Here is a 26,826-nt window from a genome sequence, read left to right on the forward strand (position 1 = left end):
TGACCGGGTTTCTACAGTTTTGCACAAATAAGCCTGTCACAAATGAGTTTGTATTCAGAAATACAGGGCATTTGTTTATTAAATTTATAATCTGATCGGTTGTCTGAGTAAAAAGAACAGTTTCAGCCAGTTGGTACGTGCTCTTGCGTCTAACTTTGTTATATATCATAACATTTATAGGATGTTGAACATCATTATACACTGTCACTTAAAAAAGTGTTTTCCTGGATTGTTCTGGGAAAAAAAAAAAAAAATGCCTGCACATGTTGGATTATAATATCAACATTTCTTGTGTATATCTAAGCTCCAGAGGCCATTTATAAAATATCATCATAGTGTATATTTTAATACCCCTATTTTTTTAAAACAAACCAAATGTTTAGTGTCGTTTTTTTCCCTCCCCGCGAGAATGTAGACCTACAGCAGCAGTACAATGCAGACCTCATGTTGGAAGATCAAACTGGTGAGAATATAATATGAATGTCTGATATTACAAATTAAATGCAGTGTGAAATGTGCTGCCAGTGGCTGTGAAGGCTGCTGAACTCAATGTTGGGATCTAAAAAAACTTTATTTGCCACTGATACAGGATGATATTTCATTGTGTGTGTGGGTGGGTGAGGTCATGGCTGCGAGGATCCTTTTTCCAATGTTATGGCACGATGCCTCCTTGTCTGTTTTCTATCCCCCGCTAAGCTTCGCCTGAGGGAAACAGCCCTGCTTCCACTGAGTGCAAATACACAATTAACTCTGCATAAACACACACACACACACACACACACACACACACACACACACACACACACACACACACACACACACACACACACACACACACACACACACACACACACACACACACACACACACACACACACACACACACACACACACACACACACATCACACACACACACACACACACACACACACACACACACACACACACACACACACACACACACACACCCACACACACACACACACACACACACACACACACACACACACACACACACACACACACACACACACACACACACACACACACACACACACACACACACACACACACACACACACACACACACACACACACACACACACACACACACACACACACACACACACACACACACACACACACACACACTATTTAACTCCATTATTTGTTATGCACATAAACAGGCCGACACGTCTCCTCTTCCCTTCACTTGCTGTCTTGGCCAATAAATGGATTATGTGCAACTAAAATAAGACATAAGACAGGAGGGGGAAGAGGTTGAATTGGGGGTGGGGTTTCATAAAAAGGGGATAAATCAATCCTCAGTCTACCCGAGCTCTGCATGTGGCCCCTTCTATCCTCTATTATTACTCCGGAGTATTGGCGGCACGAGTTTCAAAGTGGGCAATTAGTCGTGGGTATTCCTGCGTTCAGAGCTCTGTTTATGTTAATACGAGCAGAAAGGTAAGATTGCTTTACTAGATAAATGCAAGGGGGGGAAGGAAAGGAGGGAGAGAAGAGAGGGAGATCAAAGACGAGGCTCATTCCCCTGGCCTGTGGTCTGTTACCGCTGATAAGGTGGATCAGGAAGGGGCACACACACACACTCACGTACACACACACCGATCAAATATATCCTCCATCACACACCGCCTCTTTTATCAGAGCTCTTCTGTAATCACAGCCCAGCCATGTGATATTTAGACGGTAAGGATCAATTACACAAGGCCCAATCTATATTACAGGAGCTATCCAGAGAGAGGAAGCCAGCCAAACAGACACAATCCACACACACACACACACACACACACACACACACACACGAACACACACTCTCTCTCCTTTCACTGATTCGGTAGAGGGAAACCTAGCGTGGCGCTGAAAAAGGTCAGCTTTCATTGACACAGAGCAACAGTATGAGACGTCCCCCCGGCGACCCCCTCCTGGCCTCCCATTATTGGTTTCCTGCTGAATTGATCAAACTCACAATCGCTTTGAGCAGAGAACTGCTCGGTTTATTCCTACACAAAGGAGGCAAGCAATGGACAGAGAGGAAAGTGACCTACATAGAACATATCAGTATTTTCAAGAATCAGATGAAGACACTATTTTTGTTTTTAGGACTCGACTCGGAGGATTAACAGCATTGTTAGGCACAGCACGAATAATAAACCCTTGTTAAGTGATGATGTTTTATGACATATTGCTCAGCCACGCTTATAAAGTCAGGCATTTACCTCTGGAGGTAATAAGATATGAAAATGTTAAGTTTTACATGCAGTTCTTAATGGTTTGCATGATATTTTTATTTATTTGCTTGAAGCCAGTAGCCCTAGCCTTTTCACTGACCAGCACATGGCTTGACATAATGACAACCTCAAAAATATTGTAATTATTGGGACTTTAAGAGTCTCTCCATTATAATAATATATATATATATATATCAGGGTTTTGTCTAAACCGGGTAACAGGGGCGCTGCGCCATCTTACTTTCAGCATGCGCCCTCATACCAAATTGCCGATTTTCCCCATAACATTTTAAAGTGATGCCAGAAAACAATATTTCTGTTGGTCAGACATTTTATAATGACTCCAAAAATATTAAAATCGTGTCAGACCGTCAGACGGCATAGACAGCTTTGCTTTCGGTCGGTCTGCCGGTGGACGAGTGGCAGGCAGAAGGCTTATACTTAAACTGTGATTTCTGAATTAGATCGTTTCTTTATCCGTCCTTTTTTCTGTAGAGGAAGTATAGAAAACTTAACTGTATTTGTTGTTTGAGGTGCAATAAATAACTCAGCCGCTTTAAGACATAAAAAAACGAATTTTCCGCTTCTCTCTAATGCATTATGTTCGCCGGAAAGTGGACGGGGGCGTTTGATTTACCTGTATATGGAGACATTTTCTATGAGGTCCGTGGCCTCTGTGTCCGTCATGATGATGCCTTTCGGAGAGATCGTCAAAGTTACTTTCCGAAACTTCTTGGCACTGGCCCTGGCCTGTGGATATGAAATATAAAAAAACACATTAACACTCACATTAAAAATCAATAGGGAGCTGTCTGACATAAATATAGCATGAACGTACTTCTGATGAAACGCCGAAAACCCCAGAGATGCGACAGTGGCTGCCAAGCAAAACTAGGCAGCCTGCGCGAGTTGCCCCGGAAATGTGGGGAATTTATAAAAAGTGACAGAACTGGGGGGGGGGGAGGAAAGCCGCATCGGGAAGCCCAGAACGAGGGCTACATGCAACTCGAGGTCAGGCTGGCAGCCGCTCACTCCCCCTGCCGCTCTGCTCCATCTGGAGTTTCAGGAAATAGGAGCAGAGTGCTGAGCTGGTGGTCTGTGAGAGAGCGCCTGTTGACTATGACAATGACCTCCTTTGCATGCAATTAGCTGACAAATGAGAGCAGTTTAGTTTCACACTCAAGTGCGATGAGGTTAAGAATCAGTAGATAACTGTGGAGGAATACAGAGGGTGAAAGAAGGACATTATTTCATCATTTATTTTCCATTCTCCCTGCAGGAAAACGCTTCTATTGTTGCAGCAGGTGAAATAAAGGCCGGCACCGAGGAGAAGCGGATGATGAAAAGAAGCGGGATCTTTGCTTAAAAGGAATAACCAGGACTTCTGAAGGACAACAGGAACGCTGTAGGAGCCTAAATGCCCTGGAGATGATGATGAGGAACAGCACATTCTGCTGAAACCCGCAGCACTTACAATATGTAAAACTGGCATTATATCAGAGAGGGAATAAGTGCTGTGGCTGAGTGCGGCAGCTCATCCATGTAGGAAGTGTTAACAACCACGTTATATTCTGTCATGTTACTCGTGTCATGCCACGAGGCAAAAACCAATCTGTCAGCTTGAGATACGCCAAATTCAGCTTCTTCTATACGTTCGGTCCCTCCGTCTTGTGTTATCATGCCAGACTGAAGCATGTAGCAAATGGGGAAAAGTCACAAATGTATTCAGTAATCCCATTCAGGTTGATTGGTTTCCAAGGGAACAGACAAGAGACAACTCAGTTGCTTTTCCTGTCCTCCTGGTGTAAATCAATTGAATCTTAATCCTGCCATTAGGTTTCGGTTCAGTCTCTAATTGAGAAGTGGGGGGTTTATGAATCGGCTGCCAGCGCCAGGCTTTCCTTTCAGCAGATTAGACATTTCTTATTGTTGGCAGCGCTCAGGGAAAAGGTGTGCGTGAAGGACACACTGAAGAAGGAAATGTTATGTTTGCGTTTCGAATATGTAAATATATTGTTTGTATGTCTAGAAACTCACTGGTTTGAATGTAGTTATAAGGCAGTTTTCAAAACTGATGTAAAAAATAAAAAATCCTTCCCTGTGTGGCTCAGTGTTGTATAATACACATCATATCAATAATTTGACTGCTGCACATGTGCAACTCCTGGATTAACAGCTATTTTCATGCAACAATATTGACCTTGATTTAAAACTGAACCCAACCATAACTACACACCAAGGGAATAACAGATTATATTACATAAACAGTTATAATTTACAGAACTTTTCCCATTAATGGACCTTTTTTCCCACATGCAAACATTAAAGGCCACATTGGTTTTCTGCCCATAAGACTATATTTGCTGAGCAGTGAGGGATATATTACTGACATAAAGCACATCTTCTACTTAAAATCTGCCTGTAATGGTACCCAAGGTAGGATGCACTATTCTTTATATACACAAAGAAAAGATGGAACTTTATTTGGTGCAACAATGTTTAAATGTGTCATAAATGATCATCCTCGGTACATTTCTTCCTGGATCATCAGAATAACGTGAACTAAAATGACAAGTATTCCCCTTTACATTGTTCAGAAAATGTGCACTGCAGTTGTAGGCTGTCATTTCCCAAATCCCCAGGAGAGATTCTATAAAAAGCATGGCTGTAATTGAATTCTTCACAATGTCACTCTTGAAATTACACGTTGCTATTGAAGGTCCTGACCTTGCCTACAGAATTATTATTATTATTATTAACGTGGCTTGCTAATTTCACAATCAGAACGATTATTTGTACTTCGTCCAGCACTTACAATGACATCAAAGTAACTATTCAAGATTCAAGAGCCGATACAACTTCCATCATGAAACACTAAGAAAAGGGACCAGTGGCTCACCGTGGTAACGATTCTGCGAATGGCAGCTGAGGCCATGTCCTCTCCTTTGGGCTGGCCCACCAGAGTCATCCCCAGGTACTTCACGTTGAACACCATCCCATCCTGCAGGGTCTCCTTGGTGTCCGTCCAGTTCTCTGGCAGCTCTGTTAGGAACAAAGGATATAGGAAATCAGCTAAATGCGCTGAAATAGCTGAAAGAAATGTGTCAAGAAATATATATAGAATTATTATCAGCTTTCAAAATGGTTGAGGATGATGCTTGCGAATGATAGTAAAGATTTCACATAATCCACTCGTTAAATATCACAAAGGGGATCAAATTATAAGTTATTTTGTAAGGGGAATCACATGATCTCCATAAAAGATACTTTTAAATACATTACAAATATTCAATTCTAAAAAAGTTAGTTTAAAGTCTTCTTTGTTTGTTGATCAGACTTTTAAAAACTCAGCATAGACAGCATGCAGGTTAGCAGACAGTGATGTGGCTGTAGTCAGACAAATGATGTGATATTATCATCCTAACATGAAATGTCACATCCCTGCAATATTTCTTATTTCTCTATATAATAACATAATGTGTAAAGGTCTGTGTGCATTGTGAGATAATCATTACAATAGAAGTTAAACTCTACTGACAGAATAAACACATGGTTTGATTTATGGTAGGTGATCCACACAATGGACACTTTCTTTCCTTTTTCTGAATGTACAACTAGAAAGCATCCTATTGAACTGAGATCTGTTGCTTGGATGCTGTAGTTTCTATAAAAGTGAACAGTGTGGATCCGTGTCGCACAGGCCCAACAAACCGAGGATCAGCAGGGCTTTGATAAACTGTACACAATGCACTGCAATGTCCTGCTGTTGCTGTGATTTCCAACAGGTAGCAGCAAGCTGTCCCTTTAGCAGACGGGTGGACACACAAAGGGGGGACGGTGCCCATGCAGAGAGCCTCAAATATCTCCAAACGAAGCCTGGAAATCCTGCAGAGGAGCACCGGGGGAGGGATAACTTACGAAACAGACCACGTTTTCTCAGAAATATAACGGGCTGATAAGGGAGACATGAATCCACAACAAATAAAAGCAGCCTTTAAACACCAAAGTTGTGATAAAGGGAACCATACCCATGCTTCACTCTCGTTTGTGTCCTTTTTTCTTTCAAGGTCCCCTACTATACTCTCAAGTGTTTGGCTCTAAATACCAAACAGATCATTGTAGCATGCCATATAGCCCTCTGTTTCAGCCATGTTTTAAAAGTGCTGATTCTGTGTCTGTAGCGTTGAATGCTAATGAACTACATCTCCCCACGCCCCTCTGCGAGATGATTGGTTTAAAAAACACAATGGTGCTCTTGGAGGTCATTCAAGGTGATATGGTGGGCGAGTGTTACCTTTGTTGGTTATTGACTAATGGTTACACAACCCACAACAAACATTGTGACATCACAAAGTGGCTTCAAAGAGAAATAATCTTTTGTCCTGAAACCTTCCGAGTCCCTTTACACAGAGGGGACACGTATGTATGTATAGAAGACATGGAAAAGTGGATTTTGCATAATAGGTGAACTTTACAGATTCATTTTCTGCTCACATACTGAAATGATGGAGACAGAGACACACAAAATAAATGTCTAACACTCCACTGGGCTATACTGGCACCAAACTCTCCACACGGGCTGAGCCATCTGTCACTGGCAGGCCCCATGCAGCTGTGAAGGAGAACGGCACAGCGCACCGTCCACTAACAGCGCTTACAACAACTATGAATTATTAAATCATCTTTAATCATTCTGTGGAGGCTGCTTGGGTTGTGGTGGTTTAGTAATGGTGGGCAGCATTGTTGGTTGCGTTTGGCTTGTGCTGGAAGAGATGTGTGTCATGATTAAAAGTCTCCTTTGGTCTAATAGAAATGGTCTTTACTACTTACAGCCATTCATTGTTCCGAGGCGGCAGGTCCACTACCATTAAAGAGCGGTGCTTTAATGCGCTATTGATCCATGAGGGGGAAATGCATCGCTGCCCATCCCCCTCCCCACAGGAGGTCAGAGGTTCAGCTACAAAACACTGCTCAAGATCACTCTAACAAGGTAAGGTAAGAAGATAGGCGACACATTTATAGAAAAGCCATTTCACTGTTGAGTTTTTCAAAAGGACAAATCAAACATAACTCTAATCACATTGTATTGTTGTGACAAAAAAAGCATCAGCCCACAGCTGATATAAAACCACAGATACAGTATCTGCAAAGGTCAACACACGAGATGTCACAAGAAACATGTATACCAAGTCAATGCCAACATTCTCATGGCTTAAGAGTAACCTCTCCAAGTTGTCTGGGGAACAAAGATTCTTTGTTTAAAAAGCACCAAACTTACTTGGTTAAGAATGAGCTTTCTTCCCTTTATAGGGCTTAGAGTTCGTATAATATTTGTTTGGAACAACGTGTGTCCAAGATGTTGCTAAGGTTTATCAGACTTTGAAGTTTCTCCTGACATTTATTTTGTTTGAAGGAAGTTTAATAATTGCAACCACAACCTTACTCATTTCCAGAAGTAGCCTTACCCTGCCAAACTCATTGGATAGTCCTCATCTTAACTGGAAATGATTACTGGCTTTTACACAGGATAATTGTATTTATAAAATGATGTTGGAAACATGAAAAAGTCAGCAGGTTACGCAGTTTACAACAAACGTATCGTATTGGCGTACCTTGAGAAGCTAAGTGTAGCCGATACAATCTGCTGGTGAGTTTACAAAATGGTCATGACCTGATTTTATTTACTTCTGTGTGATATCTTACTCCCATTATTGAAAACAAATCAAGGATGTTTGGGGCTTAACAAAGAGTAAATACCAAACAGTTTTTATTTTGAACCTTGATCAACACCCACATCAATCTTCAATGTAGTAAGGGTCATTCTTAGCTGTGATACATAAACCCCTGGTCAGAGGATTGAATCCATTGTTGCATTCTGTCCCAGCACTACAAAGCTTTAGTCCATGTTGTGACTTCACCAGGCTACACACATGAATTATTAATGAGCTTCATGTTGATGCTGCAGGGTTTCCAATATATTATCCCCCTAAAAGAGGAGCGCTTACATTTTTAATAAATCCTGTATGAGTCTACAGAGGGACCAGGACTGAAGAGTGACAGGCACAAGCGGGAGGGAGGCGAATTGGATTTTAACATGTTGAAGAAAATAGAGGAACACTGAACATTTGAACCTGTATATTGTGTGGATGTGTCATGTGTGTGAGTGTGTGTTAGTAAAGAATGAATGTCAAGGTCATCTGTTAAAAAAAAAAGAAAAAAGCACAAAACAAGATTAGGGCGGGCGATGCCGCTCTGGTGCACTGGTGACGTTTGCATCTGTAAAATGATGCCTGGCAACCCCTTCACACCCAGGCTGCTGCAGCACTGTCTCCATTGTGTTCACACAAAGCCTCACAGTTGGGACCCACGCTAAAAAGGAATCAATGTATTACGATGCAGGCACACAGAGCAATTTTATGACACTTTGCTGCACTGAGCCTCAAGTGTAAGCACATAAAAGTTATATTACAAGTTAAAATACCATTGCCCGGAGATGTGGAGCACTGTAATATATTCAACAGTCTGTTGAACGAGGAACTGACAAGTGTAGCCATTTCACAGTAGCTCACCCGACTGTTGCAGTATAATAGATACCATGTGCTCTGCACGCCTTCAGCTACATGCAGTGATCACCAGCTGTGTCTTCCAGATCCACGCTCAGTAATTGAATTTGCACAGAGAAACTGAGTTAGGATCGTACGCGTTGGGATTCTGCTCTGGCGGTTAATTAATAACACAAACAGAAGGGCACCCGGGCACAATATAGAAAGAAAGGGCATGCACACTGGCACACAAAGTTTCCTCAAGGTACCTTCATCAGAGTCAAAAAGGTCTAAATAACAAACACATTCTATGGTTTCAATTTCCCTACAGGTCAGTAAGTAGGCCATTTATTCCTCACACAACATCTAGGTTTGAATCCAACACCAATATCAAAAAGGAAACATTCAGCTTCTTTTTTTAGACCCAAGTGACACCCCCATCCTCCCCATCCTCCACATCCTTCTAATATCATCTCTTTGCCTTACTGTTTTACTCATCCGATGGAACTTTGAATCTAGGACACCACCTTGACAGAGAAAATAGGCCGCACATCCAGGGGAGATGGTGGGCTGGGATGGTGTGTGTGAGTGGGAGTGGGAGGGTGGGGGTGTAACTGGTTTCTGATACTGCCTTGAGGGGGAACCTAGTAAAGCTTAGTCCTTCCTTTCAAGCTCTTCTCAATATTTTCCTAATTCTATCCCTCCACTTACCTTCTCAACTCATCTGCACTTCCTCTGGCTCTCAATTGAACCCACTTATTTTGAAACCCCTCCCCCCTCTTCACATATAACAGACTAGCTTATTAAAGGAGCACAGGGATACGTATTAATATTTTAGATTGTCAATCAAAGCCACAGTACGAGCCACTCCTCAAACGTCAACAATGACAAACATGGAGTCACGGGATCAAACAGCCGATGTTGCTAAGCAACCACAGACGGCAGCACGGAGGTGGTACCTGCACATCACATTACTGAACACCTTGGCTAGGCATCAAAGCAAGTGTACAAATAACAAAGTGCTCAGAAGAAGTGGAATTACTCTGAACTGGAGCAGTACATGAAACCCCACCTCCATCATTTAGTATTACATATCCAATGGGAACAAATACAAAACCTCATGTAAACCTTTTCCTAAATGCCCTCAAGTGATATCCTATATCTTGTTTTGACTGACAATAATGAACTATTAAAATCAGAAAATGACCAGTTGGAACTGAGGATGGTTCAGCCATTTTGATTCAAATGTAAATATTCATAAATATTTATCTAGTAACAAGCAGGGTCCAATAACTTTCCTGATTATCAACTTACTAATCCATACATTTACTTACAGTTTTATATGTGGCATGTTTAGTGTGTATTTCTAAGTAACAGATAAGGGGATTTTCTTTAAAAAGTCCCTTAAATGCAAACTTACTCTATATAAGTATGGTCCGGCAGTGGCTCAGTCAGTAGGGGCTTGGACTGGGAGCCGTAGGGTCGCTGGTTCAAGTCCCCGACCAGACCTAAATATGGAGTGTGGACTTCTACTTGGAGAGGTCCCAGTTCACCTCCTGCCCTGCCGTGGTGCCCTTGAGCAAGGCACCGGACACCCCCCTTCCCCCCCACTCCCATTGCTCCCCGGGCGCTGTACAATAGCTGCCCACTGCTCCTAGTACTAGACTCTTTGTACTAGGATGGGTTAAAAGCAGAGGCCAAATTTCACTGTGTGTGCTGTGTGCTCTGCATGTGTGACCATTAAAGAGGGTTTCATCCCTCCCTATTCTATTCTATATAAAGCATCTCAGATACAATAGAGAAATGCAAGTAGAAGATAAAATGGACTACTTTTCTCCATGGCGTCTTATTTTAAATCACTAGTATCAAACTAATGGAAATCATATTGCTTTTTGGGGCTTATGAGCACTAACTCCGCTACAGACATCTTTTTATTTCCCACAATATCCTGATTTAACTACCACACCCTTTTGTCTCTCTTATAGAGAGATTTCATTAAACTCTCATTTCTGATGCTTTTCATTTTCTACTGACGAAAACTGTCCGGGGGAAGACAAATGTAAGCAAAACCAATAAAATGGATGATTCAAATCTATGAAGACTATGAGGACACTTTATTGGGTTTGTGTCTATTTGGGAAGATTGTGTATATTCTCACACAGCAGAGCCATTAAGTGTCTGTCATCAAGTTTTGAATCGTTATCCCTCAAAGGAAAAATCACTAATGTAAAATAATTCATGTTCAAGAATTAACTGTTTGCCGTTTGCCTCGGAGGTTCCCTGAATGAATCAGTGCTGGTTCTTTCAACATAATCCCCTCTCCACCAACGCCGCTGCTTAATTGCTTTCATTTCAAAAACCCTTTCTGCTGTTAATCGTAATGATGGTGTGAGTTATCTAGGATACGCATGGCTGAGCAAATAGAGCTACTGCAAAGTGGGAGCTGTATGGACGGACTGGGAATATGACGGAAGATTGGGAATATGGGAGTAGCTTCATAGAGCAGAGAATATTTTTTTTAAACAGAGACATCATACCTGACCTTGCATAAACAACTGTAGCTGCTTAACCAAATTATAAAGATGAAATAAGCAACACTTCAATGCAAAGAGGTGAGATATAATTAGGGTTAGGGTTGTTTGCATTTAAGGATTGTTTTGGGAATTTACTTTCTTGGCAAAAGTTAGATGATAAGATTGATACCACTTTCATATGTCTACAGTAAATATTTAAGAGGTAGTTTAGTTTAGCACAAAGACCGGAAACTGTTAGAAACAGCTAGCTTGTCTCTGTCAAAAGGTAACAAAGTATATCGGCACATACAGTATAGTATTACTTAACAAGTATCGTTTGTATAATCTATAAAAAAGTATAAAAAACAAAAAAAGCTGGGTCTTTAAAGAGCCAACATATGACATAAGATGTTGTGAAATAAAAACAAACAACTCCTGCTGTGTGACGGGCAGTGAGACTGTTAAACAATTGAACTGCTGAAACAATTTCAAAACATTCATCTTCTACTTAGTAATATATATCTACTATCTAATATATATCATTCCAATAACTTGTATTTAGACTCGTACGGCACTATTCCACATACTCACTTTATTTTAGAACTATTTTTCTTTTTGTATTACTTTTACTATCTGTATTATTATGTTGCATTGTTGGAGAAGCCTGTGACATAAGATTTTCAACGACATAATTACTCTGTAGCTATGTTAGCTTGACAATAAAGAACCTTGAACCTTGAGAAGTTGAGTCTCCAACGAGGCAATGAAACATCAACAAATCCCGTTTTTGATAAGCCTTTCCAGTCTCCTGCTTCCTCTGAACTACAAGCAGAAAGAGACACTTATTTTCCATGAGTCCGTTCAAAATGCGCATAATGACATCATACGTTCGAACAACGCTCCAATGGCAACTGGGCGACAATGTAGCTAGGCCCACTGGGCTGTTCTGTTGCTTTGTTGCCAATATTGTGAACACAGAATAATATTTTGTGGACCAACTTTAAAATGGTAACTTCTGAACTAAATCTGTGTCGTTTTGACATTATCGAGATAATCAGCATTTAACTGTGAAGTGTGCCTGGAGGCATGAAAGATAAAGTATGTGCGATAAGTTGTTAAAAAATTATAACTGAAAACACAATCACAAGTTACTTGATGAAAGACTTTCCCATTATGTCCTGAATGCAAATTGCCTTTGACTGCAGTTATTATGCAAAACGTATGCTTCAACCCCATCATCAGGGACCGTCCTCCAAAGGCTCTGTGTATCATTAATTAGACACGATCAAACCAACTCACAAACAGCAGGGACACAGCCTTATCTTCTGTACTCTAAGAAGCATGCTTTGTCCTCAGAAGCAGTCCAGAGAACGAAATGGGATTAGCACTTGGGTTATCTTGCGGGCAGGCATTATTACACAGACGTTTGAGTTTTGTTCCTGAATGACTTCCTGTACTCTATTTATAGCTGGAACCCCACGGTGCAAACTGTGCTGATATTTGCTCTGCAGACAGTGACAGTCGGTCGGTCAGTCGGTACGGTGCTGTGCAGGATGACTCACATAAACACACAATGATTTATTCTCAAAAAACTAAAAAAGCAGCATTGCATTTTCAGGATGTAGGATTCGTAGAGGATCATTGCAATAATAACCATAACTGAAAATAACCTTCACAATAATCCACCGACAAGGTTTCCCCCCCAGGCGACTGAGGTGAACTAGAGTTTGTGTTTTATTTTATTATCTGTATTAGCTGAATGTCAAATTAGGAGTTCAACTCGTAACTTTTTACGCAATCAGGTTCTTGTTATTTGTTCTTAAGAACAGAATTATGTATACAGTATGGAGACCAATATTCTTGGGTCATGCATATTCACTAATATTATGTATAAGGACATTTCAAACAATACTGTTACCGCTGCGATAGCTTATTCAGCCCTGTCGGACACTGTGAGAGAGCAGAAGCTGCTTGACATTTCAACTGGGGTGGTAGAAGGTGGGTGGATAAACAACGTGTCAACAGAGCATTGGTTTATTTTAACCATGCTATGATTGTGTCACCACCTTCTGAATTGTATTTATTTCCAAATTACATACATATTTTCTGCCTTTTTACTTCGTCTATTCAGCATTTTTGTTTACTCTTTTACCTAATGACCTGCATCTATTGGAACTGGGGGTCCTGTAAGAAGCGGTGCAGATAATTTTCAGGTTTGGATCCCCTCGGGGGGGGAAGCCCCTCAGGTCCCAGAGAAACCCCCCCCCCCCACCGTCGTCTCTTTACGGCACCTTTTCACACCTCCCGACTCCTCCCGCGGCCGATTCAACATGTTGAATCGGCCGCGGGAGGTCAGAGAAAGTCGGGACAAGCAATCACTCTGATTGGCTGTTCACACTACCGCTGCCTGCTGGTAAGGACAGTTATTGCCACTCGTCGACTGAAGTATTTGCGGTGTGTTTGTAGGCGGGCGGCGTAGCCAACGCAGGCGACGTAGCTGACGTAAAAGTCGGTAAAAGTCGGGAAAAGTCGGGACGCCTTTGGTACGCGTTCTTTGGTCTCAGGTGGGTGTGTAGCGGCCTTAATACTTCCCTTTACCTCCCCCAAATCAATTCTAAAATGTATGGGACCCACCCGGGTGTGAAAAGCACTCACTTGAGCCCGAGCTGTATGTCTGAAGACTTGCTGGCCTATCCGCTGTAATATAAGGACCTCATTCAGAAAAGCTTGTGTAAAGCCATTTAAGTTGTCATGTATCTGCTTCACTAGGCTAATTAATCAAACACAACACTTCCAGTAGAGAGAGAGGGTTTGTAATACAGATTGTTTACAATCGTCTGACATTTATTTCATTTTCATTGAGCAAAGGGCATTAAATATGGAGGTGACTTGCACAGTAAATGTCCATTAAAACTGCCTTGGCTCCTTTTTATTGAGTGACTCAGCAGCCAATGTTTATCAATGCCAGACATGCTGCTGACTGATCAATTAATATGTTTGAGTGGTCAATATAAATCATAATTTTAGCGTTATTGCAATTTTAGACGCTGAACCACTGAGGGGAAATCTAAAATACATTGTTAAGTATAAAGAACCGATGCAGATACCAAAGGAAATCTTTCCTCACGGCTATTTATTCATAAAGCGTAATTGCTCAGCATCGAGGAAGGATTGTTTTCATTAGCAATTCAAACAGGCATGTTTCTCTTTGCTGATACAGATCTTTTCCCCCTGGAGTCTGCTGGCTTCCTTTTCAACATCTTCATCAACTATAAATAGCTCCCCTCGACAGAAATCCACTCATGAAACAATAGGTTTATATTTAATATGTTGTTTGCTATTCAAGGATAAAGCTGTGACTTGTGAGAGAATAAAAGAAAAAACAGAATCCCAGTTGTGATCTCACGCAGACTGAAAACAACACTTTGCTAAAGCAATCATTAGCTTTCCCATCCATGATCACAACAGAGCAAAACAAGTCACCTTGGAGAGCAGCTGATCTCATTTGAGACGGAGCATCTGTGGCCCTTTAACAGATGAGGGCTTCCCGCAGGAATCCCCTCTAATGCTTTACAACCCTTTAGACCCTTCCTGCTGAGTGATGGATGCTCGTCTGACACCACCGAGACCCCCGCTCCTTAGGCCTCATGACTCTGGAGTATCAGGGGTTCAAAGGGGCAATCAATAGGAGTGCTTGAGCTGTACAAAGGTTGCACATACTGTTCATGCAAGGATGTTTTATAGGTTTAGTTTTAGAAGTGAAGGATAGCTTGAAGACGTAAAGCTGCATTGGTTTGCTAACCAATCTATTGATTAGGAGACAGACAATTAATAACTATCGATTGTTTTTATGATTGAAAGTCATTTTGAACGCAACATGACAGTAAATGCAGTTTACAGACTCTCCTATTAAACTGAATATCTTTGGGTTTTGGAATGACAAAACAAGAGATATTAAGAAATAACCTTAGACGTTGAAGTCGATTTCCTGGAATGTTAAACACCAATTGCTAATGATAATATTTGTTAGTTGCAGGCTTATGACACCACAGGTTGTCAATCCAAAAATGATAATGCAAATGATATATGACAAAATTGCTAATCCATCCGACATTCAAAACTTAACTTGAGAAATGAATGATCATCAAACTCATAGTCTTGATCCTGTTGCTAACAAGAATGTCTGTGGGTCTTCCATTTTGCTTACAAGGAGCACTGTGCTATTTCTATTAGATTTTAGTTGATGATGTTAAATCAAATCAAATAAACACAAGAACAAGTGCGTCTTTCTGCTTTTCTGCCCAGATACCCAGGGCCAAGTGGAAATTACGCTGCACTTGAAATCATGAGATGACCTTTTCCAACTCAGCCAAGGGCACCTATCATTGTTATGTTCAAAAGCTGTGATTAAATTATTTGTGATGATCATTTTTGTCTTAAAGTGAATCAAGACAACTAAAGAGCAGCTGAAATGTGCATATAGTATCCAGTGATCAGAGGAAACTATCAAAAGTTGTTTTACTAATACTACTGGGCTTTTTTGCTCTTTGTTTTACCTTAAAGGAGGGGTAGGTAAGTTTGAGAAACCGGCTCGAGATATACTTTTTGTTATATTCCATGGAATGCTCTTAACATCCCGATAGCAATGAATATCTTAAGTGCTTTGACAATAAATACATAAAAAATGTCATCTGTGGAAGCCGTAATACTGTAAAAAGTACGACCAATTATTTTAGCCGGCCCGACTAAAATAACTGGATGGCCTACCTGCCTGTCAGCCTTCCATCTGTGCACAAACTTATCTCGTGCCCTCATTGGTCTCGATGTGTGTTGGAGGGGCTCTGTAAGGAAGTGGCAGATTTTCTCCGGTTGTGTATTTTCAAATTCTAGCGATCTCGAGCCGGTTTCTCAAACTTACCTACCCCACCTTTAACAGCACATATTCTGAGTTTCTATATAGCACTACAAAAGTTATTTTTAGTAGTGGGATCCGTGGTTCTCAGGCGGGGACGTGGTGTGTCACAAATGTTGAGGGGAGTTTGAATTTTTCAGAAGAACAGCACACAGAGATGGGATTTAGCTCTCCAGTGAGAGAGCAGGTTCACACGCATGCACACACACACACAACTACACAGACATCTGCAATACTTAATCTCTCTTTCTATTACATGCACATGCACACACACACCCACACTCACACACACACAATAACAATAGAAAACATGCTCAGAAAGATTCTTACACCGGAGTGACAGCATATCCCATTTCACAGACAGCTGCCCCGGACATCAAACAGAAAGAGGACTTGGGCTTTGGGACTTCACTGTACAGGAAGCTGTATGTGTGTGTATGTGTGTGTGTGAGACTGTTTATGTGTGTGTTGTTGCAGAAGCTATCTCTAGAAATGCTCTCTCGGTTTCCCCGTGTTGCATAATTCACTTTACTTCAGGGCAGGCTCGGGAACCTTGTTGGTGCTAAAAACAGTCCACAGAAACTGCACAGAATAATAATAATTAGCTGTAAAAAAGACACTTAACCTGAGGTTTGATGATTGGGTTTACGGAGGGGGAAACAGGGATTATTTACTGTTAGACTGTACGAGCAAAGGATGCCCTTTACTCTCAATGTCAAACTGGCAAGCAGTGATAAAATGTAAGCAGATAACCCAGAAGGCTATAAAATAAATATTAAAGTTACCAAATATAAGCATCAACGACACTTCTATATGTGGCTAACGTTATACACTTGACATACTCTCAAGGGTCTCACAAGGAAAATCAATATAGAATATGATGTGGAGCAGTTTATAATAACATGAGGGCGAGGCTTTAAAATCAATATTTGTGGAGTGGACCAGAGAAGATTATATACTCGTAGCTTCAAATATAACACGCGCAAGATGGCAGGAAAAAGTGAAAAAAAATCCACATCATGAAAAATGTAATTTATGAGAAATTGAGTTATTGGAGGAAAATGTTCAGACTACAAGAAAACAAAAAATCCATATAGCAGTTGTTGTTCCTAAAGAGTAATTTAATTTACTTTTGCAGTAACCTTTCACACAAAAGAATAATAGGTTTTTATCTGTCACTAGTCACAGCCGCATAAACACATCTTTTCAGATCCTTCATTCATCCTTATTCCAAAATGTCATGTCCTTAAGATCACAAGGAAGAATTAAGGTGATGCACGTGTGGGATTTCAAGGCATTAATACAGAAATGATAGTTGTGGAATAAAGGACAGAAGGGCTCCCACTAAGCTTTGATTAAAGCCAGACCTATGACGGAAGAAGAAAAGAGGCATTATTAACATTTCAAAAAAGGACTGCAGGATTAAAAACACAGGAAGACAAGTGTGACAGGAGGAGCATTTAGTGTGGCGAAGCACTTGCCAACAGTGTGAGATGTTGAATATCAAAATAATCCACAATAAAGGCTCTAGAGTTTAATTCAACCTGATCCAAGCTCAGTTCCATTTAGTGTTTACATGTACCAAATCAAATCAATGATGTGTCTCCTTTAAATAACCCAAAGCAGCACCTTTGTAAAATGAACTGATGTCATAAAATGATGGAAAACAGACATTTGTTGATCCAATAATGAATTCACAAAAATACAGGCTTTAGTATAGAGCTCTTGAAATAAGCCACTAACTGACAAGACATAGAATGACCTGCCAAGTGGTCGTTCTCATGTTTCAGCTAAAACCTTTGAAACCTCACTGACAAAACTATACAAAGATAACTGCTTTTCCAGCACCTCAACCATCACAGTAGCTTTACTGCTCAATTTCCTTTTGTCAATGTGGCCGACCTTTAACCTTTGCTGGAACGTCATTAGATGGAAAGCAGGTAGATATTGTCCCCTAGACAGATTTCCCTGCAGTAAAATGATAAAGTTATCCTCCATATATCTACCATTTACTGATGCTAACATGTCCACTGTGCAATGTTTACATGCAGATGATTATAATGTGAAGCAAGATACTGTTTGCCAAGTAGCACTAAAAACAAAGTACACCTATTGGACAAAGTAAACAGTTGACTTGACAATGAAGGGAGAAGAAAGTAGGGCTGAACGATTAATCGATTTTAAATCGAAATCGCGATTTTAAATGATGCCTGCGATTTTCTTTTTTAAACTTAAAAAAAAAAAAAAAAAAAAAAATCTTCTTGTGTGACAGTCATCCACACCAACCAGAAGTGCTGTGCTCCACATGTACCAGCCATTGTTAACCAATCAGAAGTGGTCCATGATAGAAGGTGATAGACAGATTGATCCAGTCACCTGCCAAGTATTTTTGAAAGTGCCTGCCCTTTTCCAAATGGCTTCCAATGGAGCTTTCCTATATGGTTTGGTGAAACAAACCATCTGAGTCAGGTTAGTAATGCTCCATCACATGTGTTACATCTATTACAGGGTGAATCTTAAACTGAAGCTTGACTTTAAAGCAACCCAACGGAAGTTTCATGTAAGTTTAGTTCTTTCACTCGTAGCTTGGGCTGCGGGGGTGCTAGAGAGACGGGAGCACGTTGATACGACCTTCCTAGCCGGAGATATGGCTGCATTTTACAATAAACTTCCGTTGGGTCGCTTAAAAACAAATATCGCAAATCGAAATCGCAATCGCAATATCTGTCAGAAAAATCGCAATTAGATTATTTCCCCAAATCGTGCAGCCCTAGAAGAAAGGTCATCAAGAAAGGAAACAGCCAATGGTTGTTTCAGTCCATTCCAAAGATGTAGATATACAGAAAGCCACACATCACCATCCCAAGAGCCTTGATGCAATTTGCTAAGAGAAGAGCATAATCATATTTAATCTAATGTCAAAGATACAACAAATACTGAAAACGTTTTATTTCCACAGAAATTAAAGACTGAATGTGGATACAAATAGTCAAGGAGGAAGTCTGTACCAAGTCTGTGCAGAGCTGTCACTGGAGTAGCTGTACTTTGACAATAATCCAACTAATCACGCTGTTGGGGGATTTAGCTCATGTAGTTCTCCTCCAACCAAAGTAGAAACAGTGAAAAAGGACTAAAGCTATTATTCATACTAGATAAAACTGCATTTGAACATCATGTTCACTGAGTCACTCTGCTCAATTCCCCATGCCCTAAAAGAGAAATGGCTGATGCTTTTTGAAGAGAAAGTGTTTGTATAATCGGTTTAAAATGTAATCCTGATTATTAAACGATAATCTTCTTGAGTCGTGAATTCAAAAAGACCCTGAGGGATACACAATGGGTTTAAATAAGTTAAGTTATCAATGTGATGCAAGCAGTGCCTCACAACTTTGGCAGCTGCTAATCTTAGATGAAAGTAAACCTGTTTAATTGATTTCTAATTTCAAAGCACGTTCCATGAAAACTCATTAGCAGCATGTTATCACTTAATCTATCCTCAGACTGTGACTGGTGAGAGCGATGAGTGTGGGAGCATGAATTATGCAGCGTATAGGTGGGAAATCTGCCCACTTAAATCATCGTCTGATACACTGAAGCACACGGTATAACTGGTCCTGTATTCCAGATAGATCCTTGGTGGTGCAAGATGATACAATACCTGGGTGCTTCTTCTTTAACTGATAATGCTGGACCAGATTGTAAAAACAACGAAACTCTCAGCTGTTACCTTATTTTTTTAAATATTCAATTTATGGTTAAGAAAGGACAGTGTGGCTTTTCTTTTCATTTGATCCATTACAATACTCTAATGTGGTTTACTATGTTTTAAACACCTGCACTTTTGAAAGAACAAACATAACATTCATCTGTTTGCAACTCACATATATCATTATACCAATATTCCAATTATAGACTATTCTGCACAGTATCATATTCTGTTTCTATTATATACTATTTTATTCTATTTTGTTTTATTTACTTGTACTATTTTATCTGTTAATTGTGTTGCACTGTTGGAGGAGCCTGTGACCTATCTACACCGTAGCTATGCACACATGACAATAAAAGCCTTGAAACTTGAAAACGATTATACTTCAAAAGCGATGCCTGGAACTCATACATATTAAAGAGACAGGTACAATGCTTTAGATTCTGGTGTTTTAGGACAATGGTTCCAAAGGAAAATAGAAAATACATACAGTATTTTCTCTGTAGAATTAACTTCAACCTTTGCATTTATTACGTGTTCTTTTCTGTTTGAGTGTGTCTGCATTTCTATAAAAAGGTCATGTACTGTATGTAAATGCAACCTTTCCTTTAGCCATCATGTTAAATAAATCCAGGGCCTATCCACTGGATGCAGGCGATGCAGAGATGCAAATGAGTTCCACTGTTGAGTTTTTCATATACAAAGTTTGAGGGTCATCAAGAGTCAACTATGAACTATACATTTTAGTGGTTCAGGCAAGGAGAAGTGAAACTATTAACCCATTGACAATCAAAAATCAGTTTAGGCATTGGTGAAACATGCCAAAAGATGATCTCAGGTCAATGTTTTCCAATGTCTTATGCTGCGTTCACACCGGACGCGATGCGAATATTTGCTTCGCTCTAATCGCTCCTATCGCATCGCTCTAAACGCTCAAGTTTCACCGCGGCTGCCAGCTGTGTTTACTCGCATCATTCAAACAAGACGCGCTGGCTCGGGAGCTACAACTACAACAACATGAACATATTTTACCGTGATTAAATTGTAATACACGTTTCTAAATGATGCCGAAGTAACAACATACTGATACCGGTTAGTAACAACCATGAATTAATGCTTTGATAAGTCTGCAGACAAGACGGCAGGCAAAAAACCTTTTAAAATGCTTGTTTTCTGAATGAAGATCGGGTCGACCAGGCTAACTAACGTTGTATATGCTCATTCCACACTCATAACAACGGCCTACAGACATAAATAAACCAGCGACTGTATTCGCCATGACACAGACAGTCTGTGGTTTGTACTTGTTTAACTTTTGTCCAGTTTCTGAACAGATATGAGGAGCTGTGAGCTCTGAGTGCTAACAGCTAACAGCTAACGGCTGATGTTTTCTGGTTGAACGTCAGTGACGGCAGGCTGAGATCCTCACCGCTGATTGGCTTCCGCGAGAACGCGTCATGTGAATTTGACGCTCGAGTTGAAAAAATTGAACTCTCGCGTTTGACGCGGCCCCGTTCAATCGCGTGATTCGCGCCGCGTCCACCGCTTCATGCTCGTCGTCGGAGCGAATTCGCGTCTGCCCGCGTCTCTGCATTGACTTTACATGTAATCGCGCCGCCCCCAAACATCGCATCGCGTCCGGTGTGAACGCAGCATAATGCTGCGTTCACACCGGACGCAATGCGAATATTCGCATCACTCCAATCACTCAAGTTTCACCGCGGCTTGCAGTTTCACCGCGGCTTGCAGTTTGTTTTATCGCGTCATTCAAAACAGACATACCGTTGACGCGCCGCGCCGTTGACGGACAGTTGAGGTTGTTTACACTTCCATGCAAGATCGTTTTGGTTATTTCTGTCCTTGACTATGGAGGATATAACAACTATTGCTGCTTTGTACCTTCTGTGGAAGTCCTACAAACGTAGCAACAAACGACGTCGTTTCTGGGTTCTTATTCTCCTCCAAGCCAGCTCCTTTTTGTTGCGGTCCCGGTAGATATACGACATTGTATCGTAAATCTCCGGGAACCCACTCACAGCCACAACGATCATCTCTTCCATCTTTACAACTGATCAACAGCAGGACGTCAGAGGGACGTCAGAGGGAATCCCAACGCTGATTGGCTGATCGGGTCATGTGAATTTGACGCTCGAGTTGAAAAAATTGAACCCTCGCGTTTGACGCTGCCCCCTTCAATCGCCTCAATCGCGTGATTCGCGCCGCGTCCACCGCTTCATGCGCGCCGTCGGAGCGAATTCACGTCTGTCCGCATCTCTGCATTGACTTTACATGTAATCGTGCCGCCCCCAAAAATCGCATCGCGTCCGGTGTGAACGCAGACTTTCTGATTTGTTTGTGCTAACAGAAGATGTGATTTTGGGCAGTTGGTCATACAAAACAATACATTAGAATACATCTATTCACTATTTTTGAAGATGATTCCAATTAAATGATCCATCAATTAACTAAAAAAGTTATTGGCTGGTAAATACATAATACAATTGTTGTTAGTTGCAGCTGTATGAGCGAGCAACACAACCATAATTACATTCCACTCTTAAGTATTGTGGTGGCAGCAGAATACAGAAAAATGCTCATCAGAGAAAAAAGGATAACAGGCAGATGAAAACAAAACGACTGTATATGCTTGGCTGGAGACCACTCGGGTGGTGGGAAAATATGTTTTCTGTAAGTATGGTAAAATCTCTCCGAATGTACACCCTAAAACCCTATTTGGTAGTCATGGCGTCATATAGAATCATTACTCTTTATTCTGCATCATAACACAAATCCAAATGCTCCATCAGTCCACAATTATAACCATCAACTGTGATAATCGCAGCATCGACCTTCTCATTCCTAAAGTACTGCTGACATTCCCTCTATGATCCCGTACTGTATCCCACAATTCCCTCCCATTGCTTCTGCTCGTCCTCCTCTACAGTGGTGTGTCTCTGCCTCATTGCTTCCTGAGTCCTAATGAGCCATTGAGAGATAATTGCTCCTCGAGGGTCAGTACTAACTGACACCACTGCCTCTTTCATGTCATTCAGTCAAGCCCCTGTCAGCATAAATAGTACTGCAGGCTGTGTTCACTGCCTGAGTTTCCAACCAGTCCAACTTAATGATTGTTGAGTCCACTAATTTCAAATCAAGCCCTTCTCTGAACTGCAGAGCACAGTAATACAAACCGCAGAATCTGACACTTTCCTCACAGCAGCAGCACTTGCAATGTGTATTCAAGAACTAAGAGATTTTCTTTGATATTGATCACGCAGCAGTGCAGCAGAAGAAAGCTTTGATATTTACACCACTAACAGAATTACAAGAAACAATCCGAGACCCAAGGACTCAGCCTAACTGGATTCAGTCTGTCCCGAAGCAACACGACCCTAAATTGATTCCGACTGTACAGCTCGGACGTCCTTGGAGCCAAGGGCAAGTGTGTGCGACTTCTGAAATACAGAAAGGTCCGCACTGCTTCTATGTGATGTGATCCAAAGGGAAGGCTTGTACTCCGGGCACATGCTGCTTCCTCTTCCGTGCTGCCAGTGGCTTTGACCTCAACAGATGACAAGGGACGGCCATAAGGGGCGATGGGAAAGTGTGGTACATGTCAGGTCTCTGCTGGCGAGAGAACTGAAGACTGGTCTCTTACATGTCCTGAAATAGATATTTTTATGTTTGCACGGTGGCATTAGAGTGAAATTACTCTGCCTTCACATGGCTAGTGTTACTTTATATGGAAACACTAGCGATTTTACTTATTTCTCATGTTTCATACGGAAGAACAGCTTTGGTTGTCGGAGTCACAGGCACTAATGGGTCAGACTCGCACACTGTCAGCAGAACACTGTGTTTAAAAAGCACATTAGCTATGTCTCAGCCGTGGTTACAGTAAAGTCATTCAGAACCAGGACAGGATACTTCAACATTGTTTCAATTTGAGCTCTTTTTAGACGGATTTACGTAACATTGCTAACCTCACTTGTCTTAATGGATTTTTGTTCTTTAGACAGAGGTGGCCATTACGTAAAAGTTCCTAATGGCTTTACTCAGACTTAACCCTGGCACCTTCTGCATGATATATTTGTTTATAAGGATGTGTATGAGTGTATATCCTTTTAACTGTGAATTTCTGAATACATTTTCTCATCAATTTCGTAATTTATTAGTTAGCACATCGTGCTGCCCATTTTCCTGATGTCAAAGAGTAACCTAGCATAACATTCTAACATGTTAACTCAGGGTATGATTGTCGTGTGTAAAGCAATTTTGCCAGATGTTCATAGTTTCCTAATTGCCAATGCAAAATGAAAATCAGGGAAGATAGTGCAGGTCAGATTTGTACTGCGGTTGGCTCCATTTGCTACACGAGGGAAGTGTTTAAGACTTATTTCACCTAGCTCACTCAGTGTTTTCCAGTTCAGCAGCCCACTTTTTTTTGCTTTGTGCATAAGAGATGATAGTTAAGTAAAGGATTTATTATACTGCTTCTAATAAGGCAAACAAGATACATATCATTTTTGCCATTGACCTTACTAAAGCCGCCCATAAGTCAGACTTGTGATGTGTTGAATGTGCTACTTGAGAGGTAAGATTCCAATTATGGGGTTCGTGTATACATGGGTTTTGAGATACATTAGTTAAGGGGAAGTTTGACCTTAGATTGGTTAATGGCAAATGCTAAACAGACTTGCTCAAAGTGCTTTTATACTACAGGAGCAATTTGGGGTCCGGTTTAGTTTTTTGTGGAGGAGTAGGGATCGAACCCTCTGATTGGTGGACGACTTGCTCTTCTTCCTGAGCCTCTGCCGCAACGCTTCAGCAGAAAGGTCAGCTAGCAACAAAATTAATCATGCCGGTATAAAAAAGCTATTCCCATGTGCTGCAGTTGTGCTGGCCCCCTAAAAATACAATACCCAAGAAATCATCCAATCAAATGCTTCCTCTCACCTTCACACTGCATTCCCATTTACAACAAAGCACTACTGCTAAAGGATTAACACATGATCCATCAACAGAAACTAAAATGCCCTTGTGATAGTAACAATTTATTGTGATAATGATTTTCTATCAAGCAGGACCTTCCATTATGTCTCTACATAATTTCCCAATTCAACCATTTGGCAAGGCTCAGTTACAATACAGTGTGTCCACATATTAACTGCAGATTGTCATTGGCTGTAGCTATTTAACTAAGGTGAACTTTCCTCCAGTCCATAGACAGGATACACATAATTCATCCCTTTTTTTAATAACTTTAATAACACCTAATTTGTGTGAATGTGCCAAGCAGCAGCATTGTTGCCTTATTTACATTCTGACAGCCAGCTTTGACGCATCGCCTCATGCTGGCACACAGAAGCTGTCCTCTCTCCAAATTGCCTACTAAGTAGCTCCTGGACATCAGCAGTCACCCTGCCTGTCTGAACTCTTTCTGACTGCTTGTTTCACATTTTTCCAGCCTGGTTCCTCTGGTGGCTCTCAGACACAAACTGCTTCTGTCATCCGACACTGAAATACAGCTGGTTTCTGCCCTGACAACATCATTCAGCTTTATCTTCCATCTCTTTCTGACGAATACAACAATAAGAGAAGAAGAGAACAATGCAGATGCTCCTGCGAACAATGTGACGCGGACAATGTCTTTCGGGATGTTGATGATTTGTTTGGCAGCTTGTGTCATTATAAAGTCACCATGGTAATGAAGGACAATATGTCGCTGTTGGTAGTGTGGAGGAAAACAATAACAACTCCAATTCATCAATGTTTGGACAAAAACCAAGATAAGAAGTTTTATTCCAGCAGCCAGAGAGAGATGCATTAAAACCCTAATCCAATGAGAAAACATTGAAAGACCACAGACTTAAACTCAATACACAAAATTCAATAATTTATGTAGAACATTTCGAAGTGAGATTAGAGATACTAAGCACATCTTCCTGGATGTGAAATGAATCAGTCATGTTTAATTAAAGATGGCATTGGCTGCCAGTCAGTTTTCACTGAGCAGAAAGCCAGGACGTAACAAAAAAAAAAGCATGCTAGCATTTACGGCAGGGAGAAGCTCATGTAGCTGCAGGGAAGAAACAAGACAACACTTCACACATCGAGGAGACAACAGAGCTGCAGGCTCATTCCCCCGTCACCACCACTGGTGTGACAACTTGAGCTTTGTTGCCTGGACCATTCCCTCAGCACTTACCACCTGAAGTACAACATGTCTACTTCATACTGTAATAGGGAGCAGCCTTGTACATTATCTATTTCCTGAGTCATTTAAAAACGTGGGTAATACAGTATTCAAAAATGGTATCACTAAAAGATATGTGGTTGATCTATCTATCTATCCAATTCTTAATTGACATGAATACAAAAACATGAGGTTTCCTTCAATAACAGTATGTATGATATTGTTTTGAATGTATTCCATAACAATACACATGCAGTTTGTTGTCAAAGTGACACAGTATAATACGTGGACTTCCTTACGATTGTGTATTAATGAGACAGAAAAGTAAGATGATCATTTAAAAAAATAGACCTTTGTTGGGATTAAATTCCTTATGGTATTCAGTTTTGAGTCTAAATATGTCCCTAGTTTGTCTCTAGTCTCTAAATTGGCATAGGCTACTACTATTAGTAAAGTTAAGGCTACAAAAAATATTATTTTCATTATCATCTTTAATAATATAATTTCCATTACCAATTTATGCTTACATTTTTTTTAAATGTGTTACTTTTGTAAAATATCGAAAAAGGAGAGAAAATACACATACAATTCTAAGGTGATGTGATGTGTTCTAATGTCTATGGTCAAAATCTCAATGATAATAACAATAAATTATTAATGTATATAAAGACACACAAAAAGCTGCATATCTTCTCATTTAA

At 40.7% G+C, this 26,826-nt stretch overlaps 1 protein-coding gene across 3 annotated transcripts in view; it reads right to left on the reverse strand.

The window, feature by feature from the left end:
* si:dkey-71h2.2 (low density lipoprotein receptor adapter protein 1) overlaps nt 1-26,826 on the reverse strand; it is a 45,047-nt gene that overhangs the window by 17,496 nt on the left and 725 nt on the right. For all 3 annotated transcript variants that reach the window (XM_034142419.1, XM_034142417.1, XM_034142418.1), the window contains exons 2-3: nt 5,153-5,295; nt 2,891-3,003 (exon numbers count right to left, since the gene is read on the reverse strand). In XM_034142419.1, the coding sequence (XP_033998310.1) occupies nt 2,891-3,003; nt 5,153-5,295 (256 nt within the window). The remainder of the gene's footprint in view (nt 1-2,890; nt 3,004-5,152; nt 5,296-26,826) is intronic.

Source organism: Trematomus bernacchii, unplaced genomic scaffold (genome assembly GCF_902827165.1).
Source record: "Trematomus bernacchii unplaced genomic scaffold, fTreBer1.1, whole genome shotgun sequence".
NCBI classification, from domain to species: domain Eukaryota; kingdom Metazoa; phylum Chordata; class Actinopteri; order Perciformes; family Nototheniidae; genus Trematomus; species Trematomus bernacchii.